Source organism: Balaenoptera musculus, chromosome 17 (assembly GCF_009873245.2).
Source record: "Balaenoptera musculus isolate JJ_BM4_2016_0621 chromosome 17, mBalMus1.pri.v3, whole genome shotgun sequence".
NCBI classification, from domain to species: Eukaryota; Metazoa; Chordata; class Mammalia; order Artiodactyla; family Balaenopteridae; genus Balaenoptera; species Balaenoptera musculus.
In genome coordinates this window covers 42569838-42597089 of record NC_045801.1, presented here as the reverse complement: position 1 = coordinate 42597089, position 27252 = coordinate 42569838, and the positions used below count along the sequence as shown (strand labels likewise).

At 41.8% G+C, this 27252-nt stretch overlaps 1 protein-coding gene across 4 annotated transcripts; it reads left to right on the top strand.

The window, feature by feature from the left end:
- Positions 1 to 16551: 16551 nt before the first annotated feature.
- PDP1 (pyruvate dehyrogenase phosphatase catalytic subunit 1) lies at positions 16552 to 25291 on the top strand. 4 transcript variants are annotated; one of them, XM_036830718.1, is made up of 2 exons: positions 16552 to 16700; positions 21159 to 25291. In XM_036830718.1, the coding sequence occupies exon 2, from the start codon at positions 21203 to 21205 to the stop codon at positions 22814 to 22816; it is 1614 nt and encodes a 537-aa protein (XP_036686613.1). In that variant the 5' UTR covers positions 16552 to 16700; positions 21159 to 21202; the 3' UTR covers positions 22817 to 25291. The 4 variants fall into 4 exon arrangements, with proteins under 4 accessions (XP_036686613.1, XP_036686614.1, XP_036686612.1 ...); XM_036830719.1 differs by lacking the exon at positions 16552 to 16700 and adding an exon at positions 16718 to 16838; XM_036830717.1 differs by lacking the exon at positions 16552 to 16700 and adding an exon at positions 16896 to 17237.
- The last annotated feature ends 1961 nt before the right edge of the window (positions 25292 to 27252 follow it).

The following is a 27252-nucleotide window of genomic DNA, read 5'->3' as shown; positions in this document are numbered from 1 at the left end:
GTTGGGAGTTGGAGAAACAAGGATGGAGAGTGTTATGGGTTGAATTGTATCCCCTGAAAAGATTTGTCGAAGCCTTAACCACAGCACTTGTGAATGCAAACTTATTTGGAAACAGAGTCTCTGCAGATGTAATCAAGCTTCAGATGAGGTCACCAGGGTGGCCCTAATCCAATACAACTGCTGTCCTTACTAGAGGAGGAGGGATACTGGGACAGACACACGAGGGAAGAACACCATGTAACAGATGGAGGGAGAGATTGAAGGGCTGCAGCTGCGAGCCGAGAGCGCCGAGGACTGCTGGCAACCCCCCAGAACCGAGCAAGAGGAGAGGAGGGATGCTCCCCTCTGGATTTCAGAGGGAGCCTGACCCTGCCAACACTTTGATTTCAGACTTCAGCCTCCAGAACTGTGAGACAATACATTTCTGTTGTTTCAAGCCGCGTAGTTTGTGGCACTTGTTACAGCAAACTTAGGAAATGAATACAGAGAGTTAGGCAAACTGCCCATGATCACAGGGAGGGTGATGGCCGAGGACACACCAGAACACAACCTTTGTGACTCCCACTCCAGGGTCCGTCCGCTGTCCTGGGCTTTACTCCTCTGAGGAATCACAGCTAAGTTGTATGCATGTATGTTTTCTTACTTCTTGTTTTTGTTCCAGATTTCTATAATAATTTCCCTCAAATAGACTTCCCTTGTCTCCCCCTTTTTTGTTTTGAAAAACTTTAGACAGATACATTGAAAGAATAACACAATGAACACACATATTCCCTACACCTACACTCACCAATTAACATTTTGCCATGTTTATTTCTCTCTCTTATTCTTTCTATGTTTACTTTTGTCTTGAGCACTTGAAAGTTTGCAGACCTCAGGACATTTCACATCTAAAATGTTTCAGCATGTATCTCCTAAGAGCAAAGACATGCTCCTTCATAATGATCAGATTCAAGGAATTTAACACCATAAGGATAATCGAATAAAGATTATATTCAAATTTCTCCAATTTCCCCCCAAATATCTTTTATGGATATTTTTTTCCTTCCTCCCCTCCCCTTCCCTCTACTGTCTTTTCCTTCAGTTTCCTTCAGCACCCTATCCTCCAGCTGCCAGGCCTCTTTCTCTTTTAATTTGGAGCATTTACCCACTTTTTTTTTTATCTTTCACAACATTACATTTTTGAAGAGTCCGAGCCAATTGCCTAACAGAGTGTCCCACAATCTGGTTTTGTCTGCTTGTTTCTTCACGGTTAGATTCAGGTTAACCATTCTTTGGTAGGAATATTACCCAGGTGAGGCTGTGCACTTCCCATGGCACCTCTGGCAGAACCTCACGGCAGTCAATAACCGCCGTCGCTGAGGGTGTCGGGTTCGCTGGTGATGGTGGTACCTGTCAGGCCTCCCCACTCTAAAGTTACCATCTTCTTCCTGTTGTAATTAATGAATTATCTGTGGGGGATATTTGAGAGAAGACTTGTTCTTAACTACTTAATACAGTACATCCAGAGTAAACAACAAATGCTGACTTGGTATTAGATATCACTCCACAGCTGAAATGCAATACCTAACACGCCCTGCTTGATTTACCACATGTTTTCCGTAAGGGTTCTAGGGGGGTTAAGGTTAAAACTAACCCTCCTCCTTTACAAACCACCTGCCCACAGAAATCTGAAGGTCATTCTCATGGCTTCACCAGCACATATAATATTATCCAGGTTTTGGTCTCAGGCAAGATTTCTGACTCATTAAAATTTACGTTGAAACTTAAGTAGGCATACCAAAAAAAGTTAACTATATCAAAGAGTAAAGCCCGAGGTAGGTAACCCCAATGCTTAAAGCACACAATTACATTAGGTAAATCAAAGGTTTGCTTCTCAGCACGTCAGCATCACGACAGCCCAAGTATCACGGATAACACAGAGCTTATAAAATTACACTTGTGGCAGCGTGGTATTTTCCTTGTTGGCTACCACAAAGAACATGAACTTGAGAAAGCAGGACAAAAATAGATCTCCAAAGCCATGTCAATCATTTTTGAGAGGTCAAAACCCCTTGTGGCTTTAATTGGAAATTACTGCCTTGGTAATTAGTATAATAACATGAAAACACACCTAAGTCTCTGAGTGAATATTAAACAGGGTGATTATGACCCATCAGTCACCAAGGCCACCCTCAGGGCCTTCCTAGGCCACCGGAAGTTTGGTTCTGCTGTGAATTCCTGTGGAGTTTTTTCTGCATTTGTTGCAGGAAGGGGGACGCCTTCCAGGGCCCAAGAGTGGGCTCTTGTCTAACACTTGGAAATGAATTGTTGGAGGAGACACACGTGCTGACAAAGCAAGAGACTTTAGTGGGAAGGGGCACCCGCGTGGAGAGCAGGAGGGAAAGGGAACCCAGGATGACTGCTGTGCCACGTGGCTCACACTCCTGGGTTTTATGGTGATGAGATTAGTTTCTGGGTTAGTCTCTGGCCAATCATTCTGACTCCGGGTCCTTCCTGGTGGTGCACGCATGGCTCAGCCAAGAAGGATTCCAGCGAGGAGGATTCTGGGAGGTTGGTAGGACCTACAGGCTGGCGTCTCCTTTTGACCTTTCCCAAATTCTTCTGGTTGGTGGTGGCTTGTTAGTTCCATGTCCTTACCAGGACCTCCTGTCGTAAAATAACTCATGCAAATGGTTACTGTGGTGCTGGCCAGGGTGGGCAGCTTCAGTCAGTGTTTCCTCTAACACACTGATTTCTCCACTGGATTGCAAGTTCCATGAGAACAGGGGTTTGGTCCTGTTTTCCCTCTGGTGTCCAGAACAGTGTCTGGTGCACGTTGGGTGTCCAACAATCATTGGTTGAATGAAGGAATGACTCAGTACTCTTCAAGGTTAGGTCAGTTCAACATCTCTAAGCAAGAGATGTAACCTCATGGCCCCTTCATCCTCTTTTAACTTAATTACAAAATTTGCTGCTTGGGAGTATGTGTCAAGGGCCCTTCTTAGCTTCTCTATCTTAACCTCCCACAGCCTAGCTGGTCATTTCAGGGTGGACAGCACACCTCTGTGTGCCAGACCACATCACGATTCTATCCCTTGAGGCCGTGTTTCCCTCTCTCTCTACCTCTTTCTCTCTCTCTTTTTGCAAAGCAGGAACCAGGAAGGACATGGAATATTCCATCATCTCATCATCACTAGTGTGTTTATATCCTTCCAATATTCCATTGCTGAGTTTCTAAAGGTCATGGGGAGAGCAAAGCCTGTGGATTGTTAATAGAGTGTATAATTTGCTTAAATAACATTTTTTCTGTACATGATTTTGTCTAGAAATATTGGGACATACAATTTTGATTAATTTGCTTTAATATATGACAGTTAAGCAAAATAAATGATCTGCCCTATAAACGTTATTTTGTTGTCGTTGTTCATGTGCAGATGGAGGTTTCAAGGAAGCTGAAAGAATCAACCAATACACATGTTCACTTGAATCAGGACCCTCCAGTCTCAGAGATGGAAGACAGTGCAGAGCTGAGAAGGAGAGAAGGGCCAGGAGAGAGGCTCTCCTTCCAGGAGAAAGTAGCAATAATAAAAATTTAAATAAAAGAATAGTAGTAGTTTGTGCTTGTTGCATGTTTATTACTTCTTTTACAACAGCCCTATGCAGTAAGACTATTATTTCCATTGTAGAGAGGAGGAAACTAAAGCTTAGCAAGGTTGTGGCTTGACAGTAGTAAGGAGTGAGCAAGAATTTGAATCCTCTGACTTCAGAGGTTCTTACTTCACCACACACGGGGCTGCTTCCAAATGCACAGTAGAAGAAGAGCCTGTTATTTACAAGTGTTGTCTTGCAAATTTTCAAGGAAATCTTTGATCATTTCTTAAAGTATTTATGCTGGGAGGAACTAAGGGCAGATAAGTTCCTGTAAGATCACTGCCCCAGAGTTCACATAGGGGAATCCCTATAGTGTTCTTCTTCTTCTTTTTTTTTTTTAATTTATTTATTATTTATTTATTATTTATTTTTGGCTGTGTTGGGTCTTCGTTTCTGTGCGAGGGCTTTCTCTAGTTGCGGCAAGAGGGGGCCACTCTTCATCGTGGTGCGCGGGCCTCTCACTATCGTGGCCTCTCTTGTTGCGGAGCACAGGCTCCAGACGCGCAGGCTCAGTAGTTGTGGCTCACGGGCCTAGTTGCTCCGCGGCATGTGGGATCTTCCCAGACCAGGGCTCGAACCCGTGTCCCCTGCATTGGCAGGCAGATTCTCAACCACTGCGCCACCAGGGAAGCCCTAGTGTTCTTCTTAAATCTAATATCTTTTGATATTCAGCCCTTTTATCATCTTTGTCATTCTCCTTGAATCCCTCTTCAAAGATGAAACATTCCCTAAAATTATGGATATAGCTCAACTCCTGAGAGGCGTCCATTTGCAAATAGATGAAAAGCTTTTCTACTGTAGGTGAGATGAACAAGGCAGACTGAAGACAAGGCACGTTAAATATTCTATAACCACTGACCTGCTCAGACACACAGATACAACGGCTCACTCTTTCTCCTGTCCCCTGGTGAAAAATTAGGGGAAATAAAGGGCCCGTATATACAAAGGTTATTTTCTAATCCAACACCTGGAAAGAAGTAGAAGGTTTACAATCATCAAGCTTAATTTTATTTAAACTTCTTAAGATTTCATGTGGGTGGGGGTGAGACGGGGGTGGGAATCCTTCTAAAACCAGTATTCATGTTGGCAACAGCGGCTTTCCAAAGCTACAGTTCAAATTCTGCACCACTGCAGGCACCGTATTTTTCTCTTACACCTACCCTCCCCCTGCACTCCCCCAGACACATACTAGAAAAACATTCAAAACCAGTTTTAAAAAGCAAGTGTATATTTTTTTCTTTCTCACAAATTAATTTCCCCTTAATGTAGATGTGGTTAAACTACTGACAGGCAAACAGCAGGAACACCTTTATATGAGTGTATCTTTCTTCCAACCCCAGTACAAATATAACCATCCATAACAAGGGCTCCTAACCTTTTGGATTTCAAGGACGAATAAATGAATGAACACATGAAAATTTGGATGATTCAAGGTTGCCAAGTTTCAATTTGCAATGAAAGAAAACAAATAATAATACATATTACCACCATGACTTCATAAAGCGAAGGACAGCATAACAGGAGAAAGAATGTCAGTACATAATTTCAAGATAAAGAATTTTTTTAAATCTTAAAGTTAGCTTACGGAATTTAGTTTTTTTCTCACTCTGCCACAAGTCAGTGAAAATTCTATTAGAGACTGGCACTGGTCCTGGGACCGACATTTGGCCATCACTGATCTAAAAGAGGTCTTTCCAGATTATCATCTCCCTCCACCACTGGGCGGAACTAATCCCCTTCTTTCTCCTCAAGCATTTTGTGAATACTTCTGCTATGTCACATTGTTTCATAATTATTCCTGTTAATATTTATCTAGCAGTTAGACCACAAGTTTTTAAAGGCACAAAGATTGCGTCTTACCCTTTTATCCACTTACAGAACATGGCACAAAGCCTAGAACACAGTAAACACTCTAAGAGAATTTATCAAATTAATTTGTACGTAAGTCAGTCAAACGTAAAGAGAAAATTCTCTCCCTAGACAAAACTGACCATCTTATTTGCAAACTGGCATACCACAATAGGCCCTGGAGGGAGGTCCTAGAGATATGTAAAGGAAGTTATAACAACATCAAATACCATTGGCACACAGCTATGGCTTGCAAATTTTAATTGAAGTTTAAATAATTAGTCAACACCATTGTTCTGAAAAACAATCTCGGCTAAGAAATTGGTTTGGGGTCGTGTTTAAACATGGAGAGTGACATCGATTTATACATACCTCAAATGAAAATGGAATTTCCGGATGCAGAACAGAGTAAGAATCAAGAGGTAGGGTAATAGCCGGCAGCAGATGAGATCCTCTGTGTTCATTTATCCAGGTGGTTTATTGGTGAGTCATGGATCTGTGGTCTGAATACTGAACACTGAGCCGGCAGTTTCCTAAAGTCAGGAAAACAACATGTCCTAATTTATTACCCTGACATAATTTGGCCACAGATCAGCAATGCAGTAAAAATATATTCCATAAAAATATCTTTATGGATTTTCTCATTACATTGACAAATGAGGGGTGGAATCACCTTATGGGGGGGGCGGAATCACCAAAAACTTCTATCCTTTATACACACATATCTCCATGAAGCAAAGAACATAAAAAGTGGAAGGAATTAAAATTATAATCAATTGTTTCTTAGACTGTCTCTTAAGAAACAATTGACAAATTCAGAGGCTGTCAGCCTATATAGTGTTATGTTAGCTATTACTTTTCACTTCTTAGTGGTATCCAACAGTTAAATCATTTAGTGTTGTCCTATGGATCAAATTTAAATTTACCTTTAGCAGTGATTAAATAGTCATGAAGCTACACGAAGCTTTATGGATGAAATTGTGGCAGCATTGGCAACTGTAAGCGGGATCAGAGGAAGAAAACTGAAACCCAGAGCCTCACAGCTTGCTGTGCTCATTCACCTATTCTTCAGGCTGAAGAAATGAAAACAGCTCTGGGGGCCAAACTTGAGCATATCTGAATCCAGTGCTTTTGTAGAAGCAACATCATGCAGGCACAGCTACATTATTTCCTCACTGAGGCTGGCAGGCCCCAAGGATCCCACCCCTGGGACTCATGCCCTGTGGACTCCTTTCCAAAGTTTACCAGGGTTGGTTCGTGTGACCAATAGAATACAGAAGTGATTATATGTCACTTCTGAGATTAAGGTATAAAAGACTTTGCAGCTTCTGTCTCGAAGTCTCTCTGTTTGTCTCTCTCAGATCACTGGCTCTGGGAAAGCCAGCTCCTATGTTGTGAGCAGCCCTAAAGAGAGGCCTGTGAGGCAAGAAACTGAAATGTTCCATGAACAGCCATGTGAGTGAGTTGGAAGCAGTCTCCAGCCCCAGTCAAGCTTTCAGATGACTACAGCCCCAGCAGACAACTTGACTGCAACCTTAGCAGCCACTGAGCTAGAGCCACCCAGCTAAGCCGCTCCCAGATTCCTGGCCCTCAGGAACCAAGTGAGAAAATATGTGTTTGTTGGTTTAAGCTGCTAATTTTGGAGGTGATATTTGTTACTCAGCAATAGGTAACTAATACACCCACTGTGATCTTGGGTAAGTTAGATAAATTAATTGAGCCTCTGCTTATTCATCTATAAAGTGGGGACTGATATAAATAGAAATATATTTATACCAATTGTCCTTTGTTCCAGAACAAATTTAGGACTACTTTCAGGGATACATAAAATATAAGGAAGCATAGATTAAAAGAGGAGGGAGGATAGAAAAACAACGATAGGGGAAAAATAAGAAACGGGAAAGAGGTTAAAAAATAATACATTACACACATGTTAAAACTGGGTCACAATCTGGCTCTGAAACTTAGCATAATTCTTCCAGCCTCCTCCTTCCCCACCACCCCCCCCCACAACTGCACCACACACACACAAGGTCAGATGTTAGCTCAGAGTCCAAAAATTTAAAAAAGAAAATCCAATTATTGAAGAGACATATAATTATCCTTAGTGCTAACATGGATGAGAATTTTCCTTGGGCACTCCCTAAAGCAGACACTGTGTGGGGTACAAGCTCAGGCCTTCACACTCAGGGGTAATTTAAGGAAATGGGATGATGACACTATGTCTTGTATCATGCCAGCCCATAGTGGGGCTTATACAACAGTGCCTGCTGTTACTACTGCCATTCAGGGCAGAGTTTTACCAGTACTACAGCTCATCTCTAAAAAAAGTTTTCCCTTCACAGCCTAATACTCTTGACTTTCCATTCTCATCAATATTGAAAATAGTCCATTTTCCCCCACGAACTTGATGGAAACAGTTGTGGGAAATCCTGGATATTCCAAATAGTTTCTCATATTCCTTACATTGCAATAAGAAACTCAGTGGACATAAATGTCCACCCTCATGGTCACTCATGCTCAAAGCTTTGGGCCTCTTTGATACCCTCCCCTTTAAACCCTTTCTTATTGACCTCACCACCAAGTCTTAATGTTTTCAGTAATGTCTCTTCCCATCTGACCCTTCCTTTATATTCTTGCTGCCACTGCCTAGCTCTGAGTTTTAACTCTTTACGCTCATATTTAGGCAATAGCCTTGTATTAGTCAGCTCGGGCTGCCATAACAAAATACCATAGACTCGGCAGCTTAAACAAGAGATACTAATTTCTTACAGTTTTGGAGGCTGGGAAATCCAAGAGCAAGGTACTGGCTGATTCTGTTTCCTGGTGAGGGTGCTTTTTCCTGGCTTGTAGATGGCCCCCTTCTCCATGTGTCCTAACATGGTAGAGGGAGAGAGAGGGAAAGAGAGAGAGAGAAATCTCCCTGGTGTCTCTTTTTATAAGGGAACTAAACCCCCCCACCCCCGTTCATGAGGGCTCCATCCTCATGGTCTCATCCAAACCTAATCACCTCCCAAAGGCCCCACATCCTAATCCATCACATTGGGGGTTAGGGAGGGAGACACAAGAGGGAGGAGCTAGGCGGATATATGTATATGTATAGCTGATTCACTTTGTAATACAGCAGAAACTAACACACCATTGTAAAGCAATTATACTCCAATAAAGATGTTAAATAAATAAAAAAAAGAATTGTGGGGGACATTTCAGTCCATAGCAAGTCTCCAGTCTTTCCCAGTAGAACCAAAATGAATATGATTGTAAGAGCACTTTTTCTCTCTTCTTTCATCAGGATTTAGTCAAGTGTCAGCCTGGGTCCAGACTGCAGCGTGAGAAAATCTGACATCTTTGAGATTAAAGAACTTCGAGAATCAAGACCCAAACGCCTGCCCCAACTCTAATTCCTGTTCTTCACCCAACACAGCTCCTCCACTCACATTTGCTCCCTCTTGTCTCTGGGCCGTTTCTGTACTGTGAAATCCAGAACGCAACACCACCACTCCTTTCTGCAGCCAATTCCATCCTTTAAACCTAGTTGAAATCCTAGCTGAGAAGTGAGAGTCTGAGTTGGAAAGACTCCAAAGGTTACTCTGTCCAACCCTCAACCTCATTCATGCATCACCTATTCACCAACCCAACATTCATTTGGTAACTTCTAAGCCAAGTAAAAATGAATATGATAGATTCAGCCCAAAAAGAGGTCGCAGTTTGCACAGGGAGACTGGAATGCAAATGATTACAATGTAAGCACAATGTTCAAGACCTGAACAAAGTGCTTTGGGAGCACATTCTTTGACACTTGTCTAGATTCTATTTGAATACCTCCAGGGACAGGAAACTCAGGTAGCTCATTCCATTTCAGAAAACTATAACCCAATAAAGTTATCACACTGAGTTTAAACCTAACTTCTACATATTTACTCTAGTTTTTTCCAACTCCAGAGGTTTCAAAGATAAATCTAGATTTCTTTTCATATGTCTGTCACTTAGGTATTTGAAGACCACACCATAAATATCCCTAAATTTCTTACATGTTCTGATTCTAGGCTCTTCACCCTGTTGGCTGCCCTCCTCTGGCTCCACTGAAGATTTTTTACACCCTTCAAAGTTTGCTGGCGGTTCACCAAGGTAAAATGGAGGGGGGATATCCCCTCCTTTGTTCTTATCTTAATGCAAACTAAGATCACATTTACTTTCTGTGGAGGGAAGGGGGCACCCTTATTATTTATTGTAGAAAATCAAAGTTTTCAGTGATTCTTTTTTTCTCCCTCATTCATCTAAGTGATCTCTCCTCTTGAATGGCTCATATTGGGACTTGTTCATAGTATCTTGTATTATCAGTTAATTTTTTTATGTATAAATCTAAGCTCTCTACCTAAACAGAAGGATTCTTGGGGGGGTAAGGATACTTTTATTATTCATATTTTCCTTTAATAAGTATGTGAATGAATGAACAAATGTTAAGGGAGAAAAGGACTATGGTATGCAGAGCAACGCCCCTTTCTAAAAGATGTCCACACCACAATCCCCAGAACCTGTGAATATGCTATGCTACATGGCAAGGGCGGATTAAGTATGCAGATGGATTTATGGTTGTTGATGAACTGACTTTAAAGTAAAGAGATTATCCTGGATTATCACCCAGCAGGCCCAATGTAATCACAAGAAGGCAATAGAGATCACAGTGAGAGTGATCTGAAGATGCTACTCTCTCCCTTTGAAGATGGAGAAAGGAGCCACGAGTCAAGAAACTGCAGTAGCATTTCGTCGCTGGCTGAGGCAAGAAAACAGATTCTCCCCTAAAGCCTCCAGAAGGGAATGCAGCTCTGCTGACACCTTGATTTTAGCCAACTGAGACCCATTTTAGACTTCTGACTTCCAGAACTGTAAGGTATGTGTGCCATTTTAAGCCACTAAATTTGTGGTAATTTGTTACAACAGCAATAGGAAATTCATTTAGGTGCTACCATTTTGTGCTATTTGCCAGCCATCATTTGGCATTTTCCTTTAGATTATCATTAATCCTTATAACGCTCTTTAGATTTTAAAAGTGTTGAAGCTATTGGGTAAATTTGGAAAGATTAGCCAGCTAATAAGAAGCAGAGCTAGGATTTGAACTCTGGTGTCTCTGGCTCCAACTTAGGCTCATTTTACAAAACCACAATGCCTTCAGAAGGCATAAAATCACAACCCAGATATTGTACCTTAGTAATTCCCTAAACATTTTTAAAAAAAATATTTATTTATTTGGCTGTGCCAGGTCTCAGTTGCAGCATGCGGGGTCTTCGTTGCTGGTGTGGGATCTTTAGTTGCAGCATGCGAACTCTCAGTTGCGGCACGTGGGATCTAGTTTCCTGATCGGGGATCAAACCCAGGCCCCTTGCATTGGGAACGTAGAGTCTTACCCAGTGGGCCACCAGGGAAGTCCCCTGAATATTCTGATTAGACTTCCCGAGTCCATTATTCCTAGCAGAAACTGGATACATAATTCGATAGCTCTTATTAACATTCTTCCTCTGTCTTCTTTCTCTCTGTGAACTTTTCCCTCTCCTGTTGATACTGCTTAAATATAAAATATTGTAAACTGAACATATAGCTTTAAATAGATTAAATTGTTCACTTCATATCATATGTCAACTATAGTTTATTACTAGGATGTGAATTGAATGCATTAGGTATTCATCTACAAATGTTTATAGTATCCAGTTTCCAAGGAAAACATGGTTTTATAGCTGATATCTTGGGGTAAGGGTTGCGGCGGCTTGAAGCGGGACCTCGATCCTTGTCTTCTTTGTAGAAAGAATTCATCAAAGAGACAGATTGTGAAGGAGATAAAGCATTTATTAGAAGCAAAGTACGTGTGGAAGATCATACAGGTGGACTCGGAGTGAGGCGCAGAATGGGGATGGCTTAGGTTGCTTACGTGGATACAGTCTTCCAGAGTGTCTCTGGCCAATCATCTCACCTGTGTCCATACTTGGCTGGACTCAGGGCCCTCCCTGGTATGTGAATCTCTCAATCCAGATGGATTCCAGTGTGAAGGTTTCTGGGAGCTTGGCAGGACATATTATGGGTTGACACCCCCCTCCTTCCTTTGAACCCTGAGGACCTTCTCTATGCCTGTGTGGGCTAGGAAATCCCTTTGACCACAAGAATGTGAAAAATGTGGTCACTTTGTCTTTCACCCAATCAGGGCCCGATGCTCCTGCTAGCGTCTTATCTCGAGGTGTTAGCAGGGGCCGGTTGTAGCTGCTCAGCCGGGGGCCCATCTATCTCCTACCTCCTAACTACATTGTTTTTCCTGAAAAACCATAACCAAACCCTTCAGTGCTCTGACAAGAATGGCCATTCAGTGGTGATACACTTATCTGTGCAAAATTTATTGCTGGTTACCGATACAATAACAAGGGTGGAAATTTTGCAATTATAAGGATATAGTTTATCCTCAAATCCATAATGAATATGTGAAACTTTCTGTAGTTCCTTAATTATCACAATTCACCTGCTGCAACATGCTACTTTTGTCTCTATTTGAAACGAGTTCATCATTGAGCACCTATTGTGTGCAGTGGTCACTATAACATAGTGCTTTCCAACGCAAGCTGAGATGCAAGGCAGATGATTCTACTACTTCCTACTTATGTAAATAGTGCAAATCACCCTCAGTGAGACTCAAGTTTCCTCTCCTGTGAAATGGATATAATGGTAACACCTACCTCATATGAGTGTTATGAGGGTATAATGAGACAATGCATTTAGAACAGGGGATAGTATAAAGTAAGCACTCACTACCTGTTAGTTCTCACTATACGCCAAGCTGTGGGTTTATATGGGTGTATAAAAGAGACAGGATCCCTGCCCTTGAGAAGCTTATACTCTTACAGTTAAGGTGTACAGGTAAGCAAAGAATTATAGTTTTTAAGAAGTGTGCAGATCAGCAGCTACTATTTTTGAGTTCACAGTGTGGGAGGTTCTGCTGAAGTCCGCATATTGGCATGACCTGCTTCAGGGGCACTCATGACCGGGCACCTGTTGTAAATTGACCCACCCCAAGGTCTCAGTTCCCCTGAAACCCTTCACCTTTTACCCTCTGTATTCTGGAGAATCATCTACAGAATTACAAAAAGTAATGAATGAAAAAGTAATCCTGCCTGATTATCTGATGGCTGGACAAGAATACCCCTTCCCCCAAACATATCATCCTTAATATTTAAAGACATCGCCATAAGCAGGGATTTCTGAAATAAAGCAACTCTAGATACCCACTTTTCGTATTCTTTGTCATGTTAAATTAATGCACAGAAATTTCCTTCTTCCCAGGAGACTTTTGTCCCTAATTCTGCAAGAGAACGATGATATATATATTTCCCTCAAACATACTATTGCCTCATGAATTCTGATGAGAATGGACTACTTTTAAAACAAGACAAAACTGAATGCACCTGTAACAGCCTCTGGCCCACAAGAAATGAGCCACAGTACATGATCTGTTTCTTTCTTACAGATGATTTGTTGATCTCAGTGCATAACTCCAAATAATTTAATTTCTTTTTTTTTTTCAACAAGGAGGATATGATTTATTAAGCACTCACTATGTGTCAGATGTTTTTAATATTTTTTTTTCACACACATACCAAATAATTTAATTTCAAAGAAGCAGTTCTCAACCCCAGGATGGTAATAAAACAGGTACCTATTGCTTACATAATTAGTAAGTACTTGCTGATTTCCTATCCAAGACCTGGAGGAGTTAAAGATGAGTGTCTAGCAGCCTCTCTTCCCTCTAATCATTGATTTTGGCAAAGGCCATGGTAGCTCACCAGGCATCAGGCTGACAGCATCTCAGACCCACTTGCAGGTCTATTTTAAACTTCCTGGCTGGCACCACTGAGATTCTACTGGACCATCTCCATGTTGTCACAGCTAACCTCCAATACCCCCAAGGGTTTTTATCACCCACCCACAAGAACACCAGGCCAATCTGGCTGAGCACTTGCTCATTTACAGGTTTATTCTAGGGCAAGAAAATGACTACATGTTAATGGTCTAATTCAGGAACTGTCTTTCATTTTTGGTATCACAAAAAGCACTGTGTAGACAAAACAGGTACTTTCGTGCAGTGCTTTCTTTGTACCATACTATCTTAGAAGCCCCTTCCTTTCTCCTTGCCTGCCCTTACAACAATCCCAGGTTGTTCAGTGCTACTTTTATCTACCTTCCAATGTCACGGTGTCAACAGGTGTTCTGGTGACTAAAACAGTCCGTGGGGTCAGAGCAGCAAACCCAAAGACCTTCCCTGGCCTTGGCCAGATGGCCATGTGATAACAAACAGCACTTCTGAAGCAAGCCTATTTACTGGGTGGCCAAATGGAGCTCCATCTAGAGACAGCAAGAAAGCCAGGCCAGAGGAAAGACAAGGTTGAGATACTAAAGAATCTCCCCCAGTGGTACAAGCAGTTGGTTCCTCTGCAGAACTATGACTTTATTTAGAACATACTTATCATTGAATCATACAACTTTGTAGCTAGAGAACAAAACGTACACCTCTAAATGAGTTTATTTCAAAGCCATTACTTTGGGGAGCCTTTATTCTGATTCCAGAAATACCTTGGCATTGCCTTCAGTGCTCATGACAAATTCTTTTGACTATATTTACTGGTGGCGAATACCAAGTCTTTTGAGAGTTGGTGTTATTTTCAGAAATAGGTCATTCAGAATTAAGACTGTTAGCAGGAGGGAATCAATACTATTTTGGTATAAAAACCAAGGTGCTAGTTATAGTAAACTAAGTTGGAGTTTCCTGTGCAGATCCAAAAACAATTTGAAAAGGTAATTTAACAAGTGCTCTGAATAATGGCAATGTTGATGTGGAATAATGGGATATGCTACCAAGATGATCTGAAGAAGTCATTGATATGGTTGTATATATTCTGGAGTCTCATGACTCTATTTTCACAATCACTAGGAAAAAGTTTATAGACAACAGGCAAGCCTAGTGTAAACTTCATTTCTGAGTCCTCAGGCAGAAATTCTCAAAATAAAAATCCACTTACCTTCAATGACCGGGTCTCCATGTCTGCAACGTAGGGGCTAAGAGGTAGTGACATTCCTCATGTAAATAACTTACTTTAACCTTACTTCCTAAGGTCCTAAGAATCTCCAATCTATTAATATTATGACTTCTTAGTATCTAGCTGTAGAACATATTCCACTTGAGGGTCTGGGTTTCCTACTCGCTAGGAGTCCTTAACTAAAACAAACACATGCATCTGGACATGTCCATAATATTAATAATAGCTGATACTTATATAACCCTTACTACCTGCTTGTACTTACTTAGCATGATATATATCAACTCAATACAACCCTGTGAGGTTAAAAAGTTTTAAAATATTACTATTTTTATTCCTATCTTACTTATGAAAGAACTGAGCCAGGAAGAGGTTGCCCGAGGCCACACAGTAAGCTGCAGAGCTGGGACGAACTCAGGCAGTCTATCTCCAGCTGTGCTCTTACTCACTTTGCTATACCACCCTATACTGCCTCTGTGAGACCACAGAAAACCAGATACATAAATCAGATACTCAGTAGACTAAAGGACAATGAAAAATATTTACAAACTTATGGGATGCTCATTTGAGAAGTAGAAAGGAGGGGTGAAGTGAGGCAGATGGACCCATGTAAAATGGGATGCAGGCCACATAAAAATAGCCACAAGAGTTCCATGGGCAGCCTGTGGCTGGGCAAAAAGGCCCTCTAATTTATTTAGAGAATAGAGGAGGCAGTTGGAAAGATGTAGGAGTTATAAAGAACCAGTTCCTGGCACTGTTTTGTGTCTGTAAGAATTTTCCTTTATTACATAAAAATCAGATAATGCAAATTAATAAAAACAAAACTCCACAATACTGTTAACATGACAGTTTTTATATCCAGCCCACATCACTTTATGAACTTTATTGGCTAGTAAGCAGATATGCTTAATAAATCCAAGTAAACTGTTTAACAGTAGGCGGGTTAAGTGCAATGATCTACCTGATACCATCTCCGAGGAAGCTTTTAGAAGCCATATCAGTGGCTCATTTCCCATAAAGAGGGGATTACGTGTGGACAGAAACAAGTGAAATAGCCCTTGACATGTCTTCCCTTTAACCCCAGACTGCCAATACCACCCCAAATCCAACTCATCTCACCGAAGGGGAAACTGAGTCTTATGGAGCGGAAATGACTTGGATGAAAGTCCTGACACAAGAGTCCAGGGCTCTTCCCACTTTTGCAGACTGCATTCTACCCTTTTCCTTGTAACCATTCAGGGCAAATAAGTCAATACCGATTTCAAAGCCCTTCAGAAAACGTGAGCACACACCTACTCTACAGGGGAAAGAATTCCTTCATCACAACTTCCTCTTGCTGCTGTTTAGACCGCCTTCCTCTCCCTGGGCTCTGAGAGGTGCCCAGAAAATGATAAACATCATCCACGGCAACACTCCTAAAATCTGCAAAGTATCAAGTGAATGAGGCCACAGATACTCCCGGGTTATCACGCCTTGTTATTCCAGGCAGGGGCGACTGCAGCGAATGCAATTTCCCGTTGGGCAGGGAGCCGCCCCAACAGCCTAAACCTACGAAGCCCCGGCCCACCCGCAAGGCGTGGGGGAGGCTCGGCCAGCCCCACGCCGAGGTGCCAAAGATTCGCAGAAGCCTGCCCGGCAGGCAGAAGCCGGTCCCGGGGCCCAGCTCGCTTGGGGACGCTGGACCCGGGCCAGACGCTTCCTCCAGCCCGTTCCGCCGCCAACCGAGTAACCGCGCGCAGCCCCACCCTCCACCAGGCTACCAGGCGCGGGCGCGGTCACGTGAGGCGGGCCCGCGGAACCAATGGGCACCTCGCGCGGAATGGAAGGGATTGTCTGACCCCCATGACGTCACAAAGCTGGCGGGGAGCGCGCCGCTCTTCCGCTCCCACGCGCCGGGCCGCGGCCCACTCTTCTCCTCTCCGCCCACTCGCCACTGCGCAGCCAATCGGAAGGCGGGAAGAGCTCCGGCCCGAACGTGTGGGCGGGGTAGGGTGGCGGCCCTGCGGGGCAGGGTCGCTGAGTGGGCCGGGCTGGGGCAAGGGGCCGAGCTACAGGGAGTTGCGCGGGACTGCGTGGAAGGACCGCCCGGAGGTGCCGCCGCCGCGGCCGCCTCCTTGTTGAGAAGAAGCGGCTCCTCCCCTGCCGTGCCCGGTTCGTATTCCCTACTCCGGGCCCCGAGCCGGCCCGTCCGGAATCCTCCTCCACCAGCCCAAAGTTGTGAGGGGGCGGCCGGCGCGCGTGGGGAGCGGCGGCCCCGGGCGTGCGAAGGGACTAGCCCCGGAGCACCAGGTGCGCGTGAGGACGTCGGGGCCGCAGCGGGCGTGGCGGCGCTGGGGGCAGCCGCAGGCTCGGGGTGGTGGGCGGGCCCGCCGCGCCCGCTGTCAGCGCCGGGGGCGCCGTGAGGACCCGCGGCAGGGTGGGCTCCCGGGAGGTGCGGTGCAGGTGGCGCGGCGTCTCTGCCTGAGAGTTCCCCCTTACACACCCCGAGTCCAGGGTGATCCCACCGGCAGCCGCCGCGGGCCGACCCTCACTTTCCAGGACTGAAGCCGGTGCGGCGTGGGCGGGCGGAGGATGCCGCGCGCCCGTGGGCTCCGCTCCCGGGCTGGATGGACTGGCCGGTCCCGGGGCGCGCCTCCGCCGGCGTTGGGGCCCCCGCCGCCTCCACTGTAGCTCTGCCTCTCCCGCGGGGTGGGTTTGTTTGTTTGGTTTCCTTCTTCTCCCCACCCCTTTCTTGCTCCTCCATCCTCTTCCCCCCTCCTAGCCCCATTCACCGGGCTGGGGCGAGACCTCGCCCCTCCTCCGCTCCCGCCTCCCCTGCCGCCGCCTCCTCCTCTAATGAGCATCTTTGCCTTGCTTTCAATGGGCCGGTGCTGCTGTCGCTGCTGCTGTCCGCGCGGGTTGTGGATGTTGTCGGCTCCGTGTTGTGATGACAGGAGAATGTGTGTGTGTCCCGGGCCCAGACGAATTGGTAGGTATTCACTTAACTACCTGCGTTGGGTACCCAGGAAGGATGATGACTGATTTTGTGTGTGGATGGTTTTAGGTGGGTCGTCGTGGAATTAAGAGGTGAGCTAGATAGAAAAAGGGGGACAAAGGCATCCTGGACCAGGATAGCTTTGATGCCTTAGTGAGTGCAATTTTCAGGTAGGGATAAAGGAAACTAATCAAACAAGTGCTGGCTTGGGGCTTCGTGTTTTCCGAAGGCAACTGGTTTCTTCATTCATGTAGAGATAACAGGAGCTGTGAAATGGCTAGACGTTGCCCAAAAATGCTGAAAAATCGCAGAGAGTCTTTATGCAGGGTGTTTAATGCAATCAAATTACGTAAACTGGGGTTCTGACACATTTAATTATTAGTATAGCATTTTTTTTTTTCGTTTACACCAAAATCTTTGCAAAGCTAAAGAGCTCTGGAGTCGGTGCAGTAATTGCATTCTCTAATTTCTTCTGTGAGTTTATTGATGAAGTTGAATCATTTCTTGGCACAAACTCTGTTGAGCACATCAGTAAGAATGGATGGATCTCTTTCCTGGTTCTGGTTACAACTCATCTTTTCTTATTAGTCGTTGGCAAAATTGGCAAAATCTGCCTAAGACTAAGATGCTGCGTTTAAGGTGGCTAAGTCTGGATCATGGGATAGGACCTTTTAAGTGAAATTGTGGCCAGAAATAACTGGAAAATTTGACAGTGCTTCAGTTTACCACAACTGTACCTTGCTGCTGTTCTTATTGCCTCATCAAGAGCCGTCTACTTCATTAATTTAGCAAGTTTGTCGACAGAAGTTTTGATTTCATGGGGTTTTGTTGTTGAATCACAGGATATTCAGAAGGATACGGAGTTTTTTGAATGCTCACTTAATGGTTTATGAAAGCATTTGAAAGTACTTCGACTTCTAGTAGTAACTGGTCTGATGGAGAGAGTATGTTACTTGTACTGGTGGTGATAGAATGTTCATTAATCACAGAGTAGGTAACTTCCCTAAGAATTTGACTTTTGGAGACATGTTGGGGGTCTCAGCCCATATGCTAAGCCCCTGAGTAACTGAAAGATAGAGTTAATAAAATTCACCCTCTGCTTTTTTGTTTTTAATGTCGAGAATTTATGCCTGAAGGAAAAATGTATGTTATTTGAGTGCTTGCTGTTTGAATTTACGTATTATTCAAAGTATCTGCTGCATGAATCGGTTCTTTTTGCCACAGTAGTTCATTTTGCAGTCAATTACAAAAGCAGGAGGATTGTCAAAGCAAAGGAATTTAAGGAAAGTGTGGGTTTCCTGGACTTGTTATTCCTTGATCAGACATCATATAGCCAAATCCTGGTATGCATCTATCTGTCAAATCCCGCTCCAAACATAAACACACACACACACACACACACACACACACATGCACAGTACTTTGATTCAATCCACATTCCATACAGAAATACACATGTTTTTTCTCTAAGATTCTTAAGTTTTAAAGTAAGCATAAATGCAAACGTATATAAAGTTACAGAGAAAATTTATTTTCATTAAGATTGGTGTCTGTTTACATTTTTAATAACAGAAAAAGTCTTTATACAAAGCATGAAATAAGTTAATGTGCTTTCTGCATACAAACCTAGCAAGAGATATGGTTCATATCTGGAAGCCGGTGTCATGTGGCCCCACGTTTGAGCACATCTCCTGGCTCAGTCATGTACACGTAACCTTTGGATGACTTTCAGGTATTCAGTTTGAAGTGCTGTTAGTTAAGTGGTTAGTCTTGATAGATTCCTGTTCTTCTGGAATTTCTGTTTTTCATGACTGGCTTTCAGAATACTTACTTAGTTATTGATCTTATTTCCAAAATTCTAATCATTTCCTTCTATTGCCTAATCTTGTCCTCAATTTTGTAAACAAATCCCTTCTTAAATAGTGTAGTTAAAATAACGGTACTTTCTATCACACTTTCTATCGTGCAGAAGGGGTTCTATATGACTGGCTTATACAGCACTTATTACAGAAGCAAATTCAGTGTTTTCTCTGCACCCCTGCATTCCACTTATCTTTTTTCTAACTGTGTTTCAAAAGAGGGTGCGTGAAAATAATGTAATATATTCTAACACTCTCTGTGATATTTGTAAAATTTTTTCTTAATGCGTTCAATCTTAGGAAGGAATAGTTGATATTAAGACTCAGATGGTTTTATATTCCTTATTCCTTTTTGTTTACTGCATTTGTTTTCTTATTTAAAACATAAAGCCTGTTTATTTATAGGCCAGATGAATACTTTGAGGCAATACTTCAAGAATTCAGGGGAAATATATGTTACAAGAGGGATTCTTTTCTTGTAAAAATTACCTGAATTAATGATACATGTTTATTAAATTTTCTAGATAAATGCCCAGCAAAATGTTTTCAGTGTCACATAGTAAGTGATATGATTTTGGTTTATTCATGATTATAATGCTCTACCTTTTTTAGCCAAACCTTAGACCATTAGACTACTATTTCACTGTTATTAATTTCCAAGGGCAAATAGATAGCCTTTTTTTAAAATGTAAGAGAAAATATTTTTCTAGGGGTGAATTCTACTTGGGATCCGTTATAGACGAAAATCATTTCTGTAGCTTTCTTTCATGGCTGATAAGCAGAGGAAAACGCTAGCAAGTAAATTAAATTCCAGAACTGCGACCATTTATGTCACTAACAATGTTTTAGAGCTACTAGAATACTTAGTTTTTATCACAAAGAATACACTAAAATTAAACAACAAATAAATGAACCCTGCATTTGATATCAAAGCCTCACTTCAATGCACACTTTTTATAAAGGCATAGAGTCCAAGAAGCGGGCTCAGATAGCATCTGCTCTGATGTGTTCACGTACAGCTTAGGAAAGCAAGGCTCAGAGAGGTGATCCAGCTTTTCCAGGATTATGTGGTGAATTGGTGGCAGACCTATGTCCCTAAACTTGCCAAATTGGCACAGTGGTCTGGAGAAACATTGTTTGCAAGGCCATCTACTAGGATGCAGGGAGGGCATTTTGGAACTTCTGTTTTTATTCATTATGTAAAATTTTTCTTGTACAGGTTATAATGAACATTATATTAATGTAGTAGCATATGTATATAACTTACAAATAATTCATGAATACACACAGGTCGGGGCTGCATCCCAACACTTTTACGGTAGTAGCCGTGTGTATCAAATGCTAACAATTGACCACTGGTCTAGAAACAGGATCTTCATAAATGAGAGAAGTCCCTGTGCAATTTGGGAGATCCACGGCCTTTTTTAAGGATAGGGAGAAGGGTGATCGGCCAGGTAGACTGCCACTGCATTATGTTATATAACCTTCGTCTCCTCCACTCTCCCCAGCCAGATCTGTTGTACATTCTGCACAGTTTGTGCTGCACAAAGAAATACAAGGAAGAGAGAAAAGTAAAGCTCGACGACAGTTCAATCCTGGCTCCATAAGTGATTGGGAGGTGTGCTTAGCAGAGTATATCCTGTAGAAGTAGTAGATGATATGTGTGTAAAATGTAGTGCCTTAGGAGGCACAGGGAGCCTGTAGATTCACCTGCTAAACATTTGTTATGAAAGCAAAAATAGATTAAGTAATCTGAATATAACTTTTGCTGTCTAGGAATCCCAGTCAGAAGTTCCAGCCTGCCGCTGTTCTCTGATGCCATGCCAGCACCAACTCAACTGTTTTTCCCTCTGATCCGTAACTGTGAACTGAGCAGAATCTATGGCACTGCGTGTTACTGCCACCACAAACATCTCTGCTGCTCGCCCCCTTACATTCCTCAGAGTCGCCTGAGATATACACCCCATCCGACATATGCTACCTTTTATAGGCCAAAGGAGAGCTGGTGGCAGTACACCCAAGGAAGGAGATATGCTTCCACACCACAGAAATTTTACCTTACACCTCCACAAGTCAACAGCATCCTGAAAGCTAATGAATACAGTTTCAAAGTGCCAGAATTTGATGGCAAAAATGTCAGTTCTGTCCTTGGGTTTGACAGCAATCAGCTGCCTGCGAATGCACCCATTGAGGACCGGAGAAGTGCAGCAACCTGCTTGCAGACCAGAGGGATGCTTTTGGGGGTTTTCGATGGTCATGCAGGCTGTGCTTGCTCCCAGGCGGTCAGTGAAAGACTCTTTTATTATATTGCTGTCTCTCTGTTACCCCATGAGACATTGCTAGAGATCGAAAATGCGGTGGAGAGCGGTCGAGCACTGCTCCCCATTCTCCAGTGGCACAAGCATCCCAATGATTATTTCAGTAAGGAGGCATCCAAATTATATTTCAACAGCTTGAGGACTTACTGGCAAGAGCTTATAGACCTTAACACTGGGGAGTCGACTGAAATTGATGTTAAGGAGGCTTTGATTAATGCTTTCAAGAGGCTTGATAATGACATCTCCTTGGAGGCTCAAGTCGGTGATCCCAATTCTTTCCTCAACTACCTGGTGCTTCGAGTGGCGTTTTCTGGGGCCACAGCTTGTGTGGCCCATGTGGATGGTGTTGACCTTCATGTGGCCAATACTGGTGATAGCAGAGCCATGCTGGGTGTGCAGGAAGAGGACGGCTCTTGGTCGGCAGTCACTCTGTCTAATGACCACAATGCTCAGAATGAAAGAGAAGTGGAACGCCTGAAATTGGAGCACCCAAAGAATGAGGCCAAGAGTGTGGTGAAACAGGATCGGCTACTTGGCTTACTGATGCCTTTTAGGGCTTTTGGAGACGTAAAGTTCAAATGGAGCATTGACCTTCAAAAGAGAGTGATAGAATCTGGCCCAGACCAGCTGAATGACAACGAATATACCAAGTTTATCCCTCCTAATTATTACACACCTCCTTATCTCACTGCTGAGCCAGAAGTAACTTACCACCGATTAAGGCCACAGGATAAATTTCTGGTATTGGCGACTGATGGATTGTGGGAGACAATGCATAGGCAGGATGTGGTTAGGATTGTGGGTGAGTACCTAACAGGCATGCATCACCAACAGCCGATAGCTGTTGGTGGCTATAAGGTGACTCTGGGACAGATGCATGGCCTTTTAACAGAAAGGAGAGCTAAGATGTCATCGGTATTTGAGGATCAGAATGCAGCAACCCATCTAATTCGCCATGCTGTGGGCAACAACGAGTTTGGGGCTGTTGATCACGAGCGCCTCTCCAAAATGCTTAGTCTTCCTGAAGAGCTTGCTAGGATGTACAGGGATGACATTACAATCACTGTAGTTCAGTTCAATTCTCATGTCGTAGGGGCATATCAAAACCAGGAATAGTGAGTGGATCTTACCCTGGCAGTTCTCAAATGACATAGATTTAAAGAGCAGATAGATTTTTAAAAGATACTAATATAGTAAACATTTCCGGTGGGTCATTCTAAGCATTTCCCCATTTGATACTCTAGTCAGCCAAGTAGTCCAAATTGACTTTGTAGCAGGGTGGCAGGATCCTGAGTCTCCTTCTGCTTAGCTCGGACCTCACAGCACTTGCACTTGAGGCACGTCAGTTCCTTACTGCAGATGTCTTATGACATTGGCTCCTTTTTTCAATCTGAGAAAATCAGGATGACCTTACAAACAGGATCTTGAATAGGCCCAAAGCAAGGAACTTGCTGGGCATATTCTCTTGGTAAAACGAAAAAACATCACTGTTCACACTTGCAGACCCCTTTCATCACCAAGATTCCAGTGTACACGAGAACATTTATTTATTGCATGATCTCCTAGATATACAACCTATGCATTATTCATATAACTTTATTTTAACCTGAAGTAGTTTTCAAATCCAGTGCTTTAAGCCATAAAGGACCGAGAACCAAGTAATCTGAATTTGTAAGTGTGTATGATTATTTGACTGGAATCCTTAAATGGAAAAACAAATGCTACCCCCTTCCCCACCCCTGATTTACCTAATGTGATTGAAACATTTTCTCTCTTGCCACACACTTGAAGACAATAAAGGTGTTTAGTTTTATCTACTCTTAGTGATGTTAAATAAAGGAAAAATAATTTTCTCAGTTTATATTAATGAAAAGCTTTATTTAGTTTGAAATAAAAGATCCAGAATGAAGAGAAGAGACTGATATGTTCAATTATCGTCATCTGCAGCCGCCAGCACGTCACTCTTACCATGTAATCCCGCGAAGCGTGGCATGCTGTGTGCGCTGGGTAGACTGCTGCTGGGAGATCATACTTCTAATTTAGTAGTGATAATAATTTTCATCACTTTTGGACTTTTAAGGATGACACATATAAAATAAATTTAAATATATAATTTTGGGGAGTAAGGTGTAATATCACCTTCGGGTGTTGAAATGAGGAAGTTTTTTGGTTTTCCCCACTTAGATGTAGGTCAATTAAAATAATTGGTTTAAAAATTACTAAATGCTTTAAACATATTGTAGCTTATAAATAAGAATGTTAAGATACATACATGAGAAATTTTTAAAGGTAACTATTGTGCATGCCTGATGCTTAATGGAACACTTAGCAGCATCAAGTATTGTTTGCAGCAGTCGCCATAATTATATGCAGTCTCTTCCAATGCTGTATCAAAGTAAATGAAAATAAATACATTCAAATTGGCTTTTTGGGAGCTTATTTAATATGCATCAAATGGCATTTTGTTCCTGTGTTTAATGGTGATCCATGTACAGCTGTGCATATATTTTCATCACTTATTGTAGCATCGCTGATAAAAGAATGGCTATGACTATGTTTGATTTTCACATAGATTTTAATACAAAACAATCAGTTTTCCCTTGTGTAATTAGTTGAGGGGTGTTTAGGTCCTTTCGGATTTCTGTAGAATATGAACTAGATATTCAAGGACTCCCTCAGGACTGTGGACACTGAAGCAACGTAGAATTGGCTGCAAAACTTGTTCCAATTGAAAATAGACTCAGGAAGATTGCAGCTCAGAAGACCATATAATGTTTGTTTTCTGAGGTCTATTTTTTTTCCTTTTTTTTTTTTTTTCCTTTTTTTTTTTTTCCCTTGAGTCAGCTTGGAACTTTCCTCCCAGGCAGTATTTTGGAGGGAGAAAAGCTATTGTACTATATACTTATTTATAAATGTTTTGACAGAGATTTCATCTATTAATGAAATATATGTAGAATGCAGTAGCAGTTAAAACTCATTTTCAGGCTACTATTCGAATTTCTCTTGAACACCACCACTAAAGAGTTCCACATTATCTTATACTTAGTAAAGTCTCGTCTCTGTATAGTACGGTATATATAAATTTGGTTTCCCATGGTCATGATCAAGATAGTAATTCTTATTATTACACAAGAAACTTGGTCTGCAGTCCAAAAGCCTGTCCACTCTCTATAGGAATGAAAATGCAGTGTGGAGTTAACAGTGTGGAAATGAAAATAATGAAAATGAAAATAATTGGATGTTAGATATATGAATATTATCATCTAAAAGTTGTGATTTTATTATAATTGGTTGTCACTGTGATATCTGGAATTAAAGAATATGTGTAAACTTTCATGGTATTTAGCCTTTCTTAAACTTTTTTTGATTTATACTTTCTAACATATGTATCAACTTCTGTATTTAGTCAGTGGCTCATGGTATTTATAATATGTCCTTAGCTAGTTAAATGGAATGGTGGTATGGTACACAGTACTTGGGGGAAAAAAACTGTTGTATCTGTGTGAAGAAGTGTGAAAAGTTCATATATAATATAGAGAATGGTCAGAGAAATGCCCACAGTGAATTAAAGCTTCATATCTGCTTTCTGAATGACCTGTGTTGGTTTTTAATTAATAGTAAGATTCATTAGATGCTTTCTATGGGGGTAGATTATACTTAACTTTAGGATCCTCTAGATGATAGTACTTAAAAAAAAACCAAACTAGGGTATAATTTACATTCAGTAAAATGCACAGATTTTAAATGTGTAGTTTGAGATTTGGTAATCACAACCCCAATAAAGATATAGAACTTTTCCATTACTCCAGCAGAAAATTCCCTCATGCCACTTTCCAGTTAATCCCTCCCGACAAAACTATTGTTCTGACTTCTATCACCATAGATTAGTATTACTTGTTCTAGAAATTCATACAAATGAAATCATATAATATGTACTCTTTTGTATCTGACGTTTGTTCATTTTTTTGAGATTCATTTATGTTGAGTGTATTCATAGTCTCTTCCTTATTACCAAGTAGCATTCCATAGTATGAATATATCACAATTTATCCATTGTTGATGGGCATTATTAGCCCCCTTCCTCTCCCCTTTTAGAGCTAACTTTTAGGTTAGCAATTCCCAGGGAAATTATTTGGTTGAAGTATAGATTTAACATTGCAGATATGATTGATTACAGGTGAGTTTTATGTTCCGTACCTTAATGCTAGGACTTTTTAAAAAAATGCCCTTTAAACAAGTGATGAAAATGTTTCATGGTGAAAAATTTGGAGGGATTAGGGACTGGTCCTTTGCTAATGACCTCTCTGTACCTCTCCCACTGATAATCTTGTTGAGTTAATTTAGTTCATTAAGTGATTGAGCTAATGACTATCCTATAAGAAAAAGACAAATAATACCTGGGTTTTTGATGGTCATGGTTTATCACTCCATCGGCCATTGCTATGATTAGGGATGGGGAAGGAAGTGGATTAAATGCTGACTGTTAAATTAGGACTGGGATGGTGTAGCTGACTTGAATATCTCTGCTTTTATTAAACTAAATACTTCCTAGAACAAGCTTTCCTGCTCACTAGTCAAACACATGTCTGAATGTGGGTTATTGTTAGCTCTGTCTTTGGGTATAGCAAGAGGGTCTAGGTAACTGCTATCCTTAGTCTGTAGGTAAACATGCCTTAATTATGATCTTTATCATAAATAATAATTGCTATTCACTATAGAATTTTTCAGATCGTCAAAAGCTGAGGCCTGGGCAAGCTGGGTAAATGAAGACATGTTAATGGTATCTGAGTTGACTTGTTACAGTATGAAGGTCACTTCCTTTGTTCCATTCAGAATTTACTTTGAAAGCCAAGCTTAATCTTATTAAATCCAGTCAGCCCGGTTCTTATGACAAAATTTGTACCTTGGATTGAATCCTAACAATACACAGTATTCTAAATAGCTTTCAAATTATAAGTCTTCAAAGTAAATATATTAAGAATGATGAAATTCATGCATTTCATGTGCCATTAATAATGATTATCCAATGCACATATTTTAAGGACCACACAATTTAGACTCAGTTATGTAGCCAATATTTAGGTTCGTAAAATATGCACATATCTGGTTTAAAATTGTTCTAATTTTTAACTTTACCTTGTTTGTCCATCAAGATTTTCAGTTCTTTGTCAGGGCCCGTGGATTTTGTTTCTCTCTCTGAGCCAACACAATGTTGAATAAAAAATGTTCTGCATCCACTTTATTGTACATTAGAGACATACCATCAAGTAAAAAAAAAAAAAAACTTCTAAGTGAACTTTAAGAAATTCTTCATTCGTCAGAAGTTAACATCAATCCAGATGCAGAGAAATAATTTATTCCTGTAATTTAGTTTCATTTTATAGTTAAAAGTCAATGATTTCTAAAAATTGAACTAGTTTCCTGTTGCAAAGAATATTCAAAAGAAAAAAAAGTACCACTATACAAATTGTCCCATCACACCTTTAGCCCTCGACGGGAGAATGCTTCCTGTGTTCATTGGGAGAGACCTCAAAGACTCAGTTGTCAAGTGA